The sequence below is a fragment of the Phlebotomus papatasi genome, chromosome 2 (assembly GCF_024763615.1).
Source record: "Phlebotomus papatasi isolate M1 chromosome 2, Ppap_2.1, whole genome shotgun sequence".
In the NCBI taxonomy this organism is placed as follows: domain Eukaryota; kingdom Metazoa; phylum Arthropoda; class Insecta; order Diptera; family Psychodidae; genus Phlebotomus; species Phlebotomus papatasi.
Window position 1 is genome coordinate 79,243,782 of NC_077223.1, and position 8,474 is coordinate 79,252,255.

General features: G+C 36.8%; 1 protein-coding gene across 1 annotated transcript; it reads right to left on the reverse strand.

Annotated features, from left to right (window-relative positions):
• Window positions 1-17: 17 nt before the first annotated feature.
• Window positions 18-7,634, reverse strand: LOC129804579 (protein kintoun). The gene is made up of 4 exons (XM_055852000.1): window positions 6,769-7,634; window positions 4,946-6,675; window positions 942-1,056; window positions 18-814 (listed from the first exon to the last, which is right to left on the reverse strand). The coding sequence occupies exons 1-4, from the start codon at window positions 7,045-7,047 to the stop codon at window positions 644-646; spliced, it is 2,295 nt and encodes a 764-aa protein (XP_055707975.1). The 5' UTR covers window positions 7,048-7,634; the 3' UTR covers window positions 18-643.
• Window positions 7,635-8,474: the final 840 nt, after the last annotated feature.

An 8,474-nucleotide genomic window follows, 5' to 3' on the forward strand; every position in this document is an offset into this window, starting at 1 on the left:
GCAGAAAAAAATAGTCATTCAGTTGAAAACTCTTTTTTTTTTATTATTTGAGATACACTTGCTGCTGTGACTACCTTACAAGACTACAAATTCTACTCTTTTTTTTCTGACTCAACAATTCTTCATGCGAATCTTACTTTGTAATATTGTTTTTTTCGTTAGACAAACAGATAATAATAGAAATATTGTTGAAGATAGTTTTTTTCTCGTTTTCGTGATTAGCACTACAATAAAATTGGGCAGAAAAATATCTCATGCGAAATAGGAAAGTTTCTATCAAATACGTTATTCTTTCCCAATTGAAATTATTCTGCCCATAAAATATTTTCGTTTGTTTCTTTTTCCTTGTAGCCCTTTTTTTGCAGAGCTCAGACTAAAATAATAATAGTGCGATTTATTTTTCTTCAGCTCCTATTATTCCTACTGTTAGCAAATTTACTAAGTAAAATTGAGTAAAATAGTGTATAAGAGAATAAAAATTTGTGAAACTTGCATTAAAAATTGTTCACTTTTTCTTCTTTTTGTTCTCCTCCAATCAATATTGTATATATACCTTTTCGAAACTCAATAGAAAATTTCTCGTGTAAAACGAGAGACAAAGTTAAATATTGATTTAATCAATGATTCTTATCACAACAAAGTCTCACATTTCCAGATTGAAAATCATACCACTCTTGAATTCTAAATCGGCAGTGTTATCGCATTTTTTCTTCGGTTGTCCACCTTTCTTCCCCTGAAACTTCACCTTTGTTGACCCATCGCACATTTCAACTCCACTATCACGACGCTGCATAGAAGAGTTAGATGGTTTGTCCTGCAAAGCCATAACCCATCCAAATCAATTCAAAAGTAAATTAAACCACGTTCTCTCAACGAGAATCGTGACACTTTCTATAAAACTGAAAGGCAAACAAAAAAAAAAACGCACGCACGTCTCTTACCTTCTCTTCACACTCAGAATTTTCACTCTCGCTCATCCGGCGATTCTCCTGGGCGCGTTTCTTAGCTCTCTTCTTCATGTTTTTCAACCTCCTGCCAAGAATACTCGAGTTTGACCTATAAATAGGAAGCATAGGAGGAAAAAAAATTTATAGAGTTATGTTGTGAGAACGGAAAAAAGCTCCGTAGTATATACTCTGCGTCAAAATATACCAAACATCATCCTCTTGAACTCAAATAAAAACAACATTTGATTTTGGCATCGAGTGGCCCAAATATAATTTTACATATAGGAAACAATTCACCTTCAAGTGACGCTTCTATTGAGTGCTACTTGATAACAACTCCTACTGATACGTTTGAGATCAATAAATATAACATTGATATAAGACAATTTCACAATAATGCTTTAACACAAAATATTGGAAAATTTGTTAAGGTTTTTATAATAGTATCCAAAAAAATTGCTGAAATATTAAAATATCACTATTAATCCGACTTGAATCATTTACAGCAAAAGGCCACTCAGTTCATGAATTGGTTCATTACCGGTTCAAAACGGATTGGAACGGGTTAAATTTGATCGGAAATTTCAAGACCTTTCGAATGAATCCAAACATGCTACCGTTCGTTTGAGAAATGCGCTATCTAGAGCTTTTTAAAGCTTTGACCTTGAAAAAAACGTTATTGGGAATGATTCAACGATATTTTCGTATTTGGACGAAATTTTTGCCTGGGTCATGTCCTGGCGAAATTTTTGCCTGAGTGATATCAAAAAACTCGTAACTTCGGATTTCCAAAATTCTACTAAAATCGAGAGATTATATATACTGCTCTCTCTCTCTTTGTGGAGTTCGAGCAGTAAAATGTAAAAAATTTAAAGTAAGTGTAGGGTAAAGTGTATAATTTGGAATTAGTTTTACAAGTTGGACAATTCGCCGGTACAAGTTGGACATGGCTTTTTTCTTGATAAATACAGTACTAAATTTGTTTTTAGGCACAAGGAACCAAATTATAAAATTAAAGCATTAAAAATATACAAATAAAAATGAAGTAATAAATTTATCAAGACAAAAAGCCCTGTCCAAATTGTACCATTGTCCAACTTGTACCACTGTCCAACTTATCCCACTTTACCCTAATTATCCTTGATGTGGAAAACCTGAATTATAGGGCGAAAACAAACAGTTATTGCCAGAATCGATAGATAGAGATACACTGACTAATGCCTAGACACACTTGCGACTTAAGCCGAGATACGGCTTCGTAATGATAATCGAAATAATGATTAGATTACATTTCCATCAATTTCTAACTAATCCGTCTCCCGACTTAAGCCGAAAAACGACTTACTTAGTGGGAAATTGATTTGAATTTAGTCAAATCATCATTTTGATTATAATTCCGTTAAGTCGTCTCTCGGCTTAAGTCGTGAGTGTATCTAGGGCATAAGCATATATTAAAAATTATAAAATATTCTGAAGTCAATTTGATGTTATTTTCAAAGGTATAGATACGAAAGCAAAGCAGTATCGAGCAGGTTTGTAAGCGTTTGGGCAAACATCCAAAATTTTAAAGTGCAATTTTTTTAGTTCTTTTTTGTTATAAATTCTTCGAATCGCAGTAAAGATAGAAGAAAAACTTAGACACAGACTGATTGAAATAAATTCTCTACAGAAATTAATTCACTCCTACTTGAACCTAAGTGGTATTTCAAAAAATATTTTAAATATTTTTACAGAATGTTAAAGTCAATATTAAAAAATGTCCGATTTTACGATTTCTTCCGGTTTTCTTGGATTAACTTGAAATTTGATTTTTTTAAACAAAAGAATTACGATTTATAAATTTTTCGCCAATTAAGGACTGCTGTAATGAGGCCCTTCAGTGAATTTACTAATTTTGTAAAAATTATATATATATATATATATATATATATATTATTTTTTTTTTTTGCAAAAAAGAAGTATTAAAGTAATTTAACACTAAACCTACCTAGCCCGGTCAAATTGACCTTTTGGACATATTTCTAATATTTACGTAGACGTAGACTTAAACATTCAATTGCCACTACCTAAGTGCATGACTTTTCTTAATATGTCCATACGATATATTTTTGAGTAGGGGAGACTTGGTCAAAACTTGTCAAAATGCATATTTAATTCTTTCACGAGTTCTCAAAAAACTTAAACATTTTATAATAATAGATCCTATAATATTCTTATAGGAAATTTACTGCTCTACAACATTGCAGAAGACTATTTTCCTCTATCTCGAAAGAAATGTGATTTTCGAATCATTTTCTAAAAGTCGATTTTGTGGAGATTTTCAAAATTGCTGGGGCAAATTTTGTCAGTCTTCGGATAATTTGTGACGTTTTACTCTCGCAAACGTGAAAAAATATCAAATAGACATATTTTTATAGGACATTTATTCCTCTACAGCTTTGTCGAAGATAATTTTTCTCTATCTTAACGAGAAATGTGCTCGAATTGAGCTAATCAGTATTGATATTTTCTGTAAGCCAAATATTCCAAAAATAGGGCTCAAAATTTCATTATTTTTAATTTTACGTAATCCTTCCTCGAATCCCTTGAAACTTTGTAAGTTTAAGAAGGTTCATGAAGGCTATCTATAATAAAAATTTCAAGCCTCAGTCTCTTTTATTTTAGAAAATAGTGAATATTGAAATTTTCGTTTTGACAAATTTTGCCCCAGTCTCCCTATTTGTTTTTTGTTTTGTTTTGTCTTTTTCGAGAAACTTTTTTCATGTGCTCTACCTACCACGACCGGTCAATTTGACCGATTTGAAATAGGTAATCACAGACTATATACTTTCACCCACTTTCAGTCTTGGATGTTTTAGAGGAGCCGCTAGAGTCCATTCATCCATTTACAGCAAAGATAACCATCCCCTCCTTCCCTCAGATGAAAAAAAAAACTGGCAGAAGGGAAGAATTTCTTCTGATTTATTTTTTGGCCAAAGTAATAGAACTAGCCTAGCCACTTAGAATGTTCTGACAACCACCACAAAACTTAATGCAAGCAATCCAAATACCATATAGATTTTCTTCTCATCCCACTACTTCACCTCCAGAAACTACTCCTTTGGAAATATCTCAAAAACTAATTCACCGATTCCTTTCATTTTTGGATATGTTTTAGAGGTAGTCAATGCGGACATTTCGTCCTCAGACAAAAATATTCTCCGAAAATTCCTTCCGGATATTTTCAAGATCAGTGGTCAATTTGCTTAGGAGATTAGATTTTTCGATGAATTTGGACAAAATTTTCCTTTTTTCATTTATTTTGAGAGATCTAGAAATTTTGCATAAGCCTAAAGCATTTTTATTCAGTTTTAGTATGTTATAGAACAACTAAAATAGTTAAAAAAAATACTGACCTTGAAAACTGCAAGAAAGAATTTTCGGAGAATATTTTTGTCTGAGGACGAAATGTCCGCCTTGACTACCTCTAAAACATATCCAAAAATGAAAGGAATCGGTGAATTAGTTTTTGAGATATTTCCAAAGGAGTAGTTTCTGGAGGTGGAGGAGTGGGATGAGAAGAAAATCCATATGATATGTGGATTCCTTGCATTAACTTTTGGGGGGGTTGTCAGAACATTCCAAGTAGGTAGCTCTATTCCTTTGGTCAAAAAACTGATCTTGAAACAATGAGAAAATCTGAAATATCCCAAATTGCAAATGGTTCCAAATTACCTCAATTTACCCTATTCATTTTGGCAAATGTATGGTTAAATCAAAATTTTGGCTATGGACAATGCTAATTTATCTTATACAAGAAACCATTCTATGTTAATCCAAGACACTTTCCCTTCTATTCTTGTTCGTCACTTGGGTTGTTGGAATTTTGTCCGAAAGGATGTTCTCTCATGTATAAAAAGTTCAACAAACCAGTTTTGGCAATACCTTTTTACTCTTTTAAAAAAATAATACTCTTCATTTAAAAAAAAAAATGTTTTTTGGGGTAAAAAGAAATTCACCTGAACAACTGCTTCCGAATGACGTCACTGAATCGGACGGTTTTCTTGCAGCTCTCGGACAACTCCTGCTCCTCTGGGATGCCATCGAAAGAGCCTACACCCAAATCCACGGACACCGAGAAGTGATCATCGATGGAACTCGAAGTACTGGGATTGTAGCTGCAGCTTCTCTTGAGGATACCCTTAAAACGGAATCGTGGACTATTCTGTTCATCACCACTAGACTCAGACATGCTGCGAGACTTCCTGACAGATCTCTCTGCCTCTAGGGCTTCCGAAGTGTCCTTGTTGGCGATTTTATCGCAAGATGATTCCGACAGTGAACGTGGTTTGCGATTTTTCTTTTTGCCCTTCTTTTCGGAAGAATTTTCGGGGATTTGGGGGATTTTTTCAGGAAGTTGAGAATCACTTGAACATTCTGGTGGATCTACGGTAATTTCCACTTCATCAGTGGCCAGGGAATTCACTTCTATCCGAAGACTATCATCCTCAATTGGTGGTTTAGGCGCTAGGGAATTTGTGGAGAATTTCAGAGGGTAGGTTTTTAGATTATCGAGATAGAGGCCTACATCGTAGTGGTCACATGCCTGGAGATCTTCCATTTCACACTGAAGCACCAAGTTGTTATCCCAGGCCTCGGCGGAGGATTCTGTTATTCGGCCAGCGGGGAATTTTACGGAGAATGAATGATGAGAGGGATAGAATCCTCCGCCAATGGAAGAGAACTTTACACGGAGAAGGGTGTCCTCTTGCTTTGTGATGATGGAAGTGGGATCGACATTTTTGATATTGAGAGTGAAGGCTACGATGTCGTCCAGGGTGTTACAGGTGAAGCTGGGAAGGGTGTAACTGATGGTGTCATCGAGGAATTTCTCCTCGAATACCTCATCGAAGTCGGAATTGGAGCCAGTGGGAGAGACAGCTGGACTCTGTGGCATTGATTCCACTCCACTGTCTTGCCGCGTGACGTCAATCAGCTGCAAATGGTGCTCCTTGACAACGGGCAGGGTGATCGATAATCGCCTGGTGCTGGCATCAAATTTTGCCCCACCCTGACATTCGGCCACTTCATAGGGCAGCTGAATGTCGAGTTTGTACTTTGCTGGACGCTCGCTCACCAGAACAACACGACGCTTGGTGACATCAAGACTGACATTCTCGGTGGACTTGAGGAGTGGCAGATCCACCACAATGACCAATTCCTTGGGCACTGTGGCATTGATCTTGGCATCGAGTTCATTGGTGAACTCCTGGTAGTCCACATCTTTCCGGTGGATGATGGTGTACTTGGGTGTGGCATAGGCACCGGGTTTGGGACTCTGAGGCACAACACGCACTTGGGATGGCCCATTTTGGGGCTTAAGGGGTGGGTAAATAGCATCAATGGGACTGGGTTCACAAACAGGGGCATTATCACTCTTACGCCTAATCACTGTGGGCTTGGGTGTCCCTTTGAATGCAATTTTGGGGTATTTCACATTAGTCCGATCGAGTTTTACACTAAAAGCACTTTCAACAGCCTCACAGGCTGTGTCCGTGAGCACATCCCTGAATCTACTATTCTTCCCAGCCAGATGCAGAGCATCCGGATGGAAAACAACATCGTACACCATGCACACCGCACCCTTGTTGTCTAAATCCCGCCTGGGCGGTGCTTGAGTATGGGGCAGGGTCCAATTGAGGCCCCTTTCGCCCGATGTAGCCCTGTATTCACTCACGGGACGTTGCACCTTGGAATGTCCCAAACAATTTCACTTTTAACATTTTGCCACATTCCAGTTTAGACCCCAATATTAGGAACTTTCTAGAAAACTAAGACTTACCTTTCCACTTTGACATACATTTATGAAGCCCTTCATCTGCCCATCCACGGTGGTTTTCACCACATATCCCGGTTCGGGATTGATGAAGGTGATATCGATGCCCCGTTCAGCTTCCAATTGGGTCAGTTCCTCCTCAAATTTCTTCCTATTTTCTGGGTCATTCAACTCTTCGCAGTATTCCACAAGCAATTTGCGAAATTCCTCCTTCTGTAGGGCATCCGTCAGAGATTTTATCTCATCTGTGGTGAGGTCCAGCTCTTCCCACTTATCCCTATTCATGCTGATTTTAACACAGATTAATGCCCTGTGAAATTGCACCGGCAATTTTTGGCAAAAGCTTCTCAAAAAACTACGCAATTCACTCCTCCGGAAGATGTCGAATAGTGCGAGCGAGATGGACCAATGAATAATGCTGTCTCAAGCAATGGGCCAATTTAGAAGTCACACATACACACACGAAAAGATAATTTTGTTAACTAGTTTCCTCTTGATCCACAAGATTCACAACGTAATTTTCCCTTCTACACGACCCCAAAAAAAATCACAGAAAATTCACCAAACAATTGAAAAAAATATCGACAAAACACTACCGAAAGGGGGGAGTTTAAAGCGGAAAAGTACCGGCAATTTTTGGAAAAATTCCAATTTGCTAATTTAACGTGGAATTGAGATGAATTTCACACAACTGGCACTTTAAATACTTTCTCCGGTCTCTAGGGTGATCAATGGGAAGATGAAGAATTGCAAAAAAGTGATAAAAATGCTTATTTTTTGGTGGAATTTTCCGTTCTACGACGCACTTTTTTTTTCTGACGCAATGCCCACTGAAACAGCTGTCAGACTTTTCGATGTTTTTCGCACAGGTGATTTTGACAACCCGCTCGAGAGCGCCACTATCCAAGATGCCGGCTGGATAAACCCTTCCAGTGTGGAATTCCAATTGGGAAATTTGAATTTTGCCAACGGTCATGCAATTCATTCATTCTCATTTATTGATTCATTTTCAACCGCTTATCCCTATTGGGGTCGCGGGCCCATGACATCCAAATTAGCAGCCCACGCTTGTCAATCCTTCGCCACTTCAGGAAGATGTTCGGGTTTGATCCCAAGGCGTTCCAAGGCAAGATTCTGAATTTGATTCAGAAACTCCAGTTAATTTTCTGTAATACTATTTATTTTTCCTTGTTCTCATTGATACATTATTTAAATATTCATGTAATACATTGATTCACCATCTTTTACATCGTTTGCAATTAAATGGCATTCTCTCAGTGTACCGTAAACATTATCTATTCTTGATTGAAGAAGCTATTGCATATTGAAAAATTTGTTTAAAATTCAGTGTTTGCCAAGAAATTCTTTGATTTATTTAAACGGAATTCTGGACAGTAAATTTAATTAAATTAGGAACGGTGAAAACTATTTGGTTTAATAATAAATCAGGCAGAGATGAGCATATCCTATTAAAGGGATTAAAGGCATTAAATGCGTAACCAGGATTTTATGTAGGGGAATGTGGGGAAAGTACTCTCCCTTCGAACGTTCATGCCTTCGAATAATGTGAATTTTCTTTTATTTTTCCTAAGAGACCTACACATTTCTATTAATTATTATTTAGCTTATCATTAATTATTGATAATTACTTGATAATTAAAGTTTCTTATAGAGAAGATAAAAGAAATTCACATTATTTGAAGGCATGAACG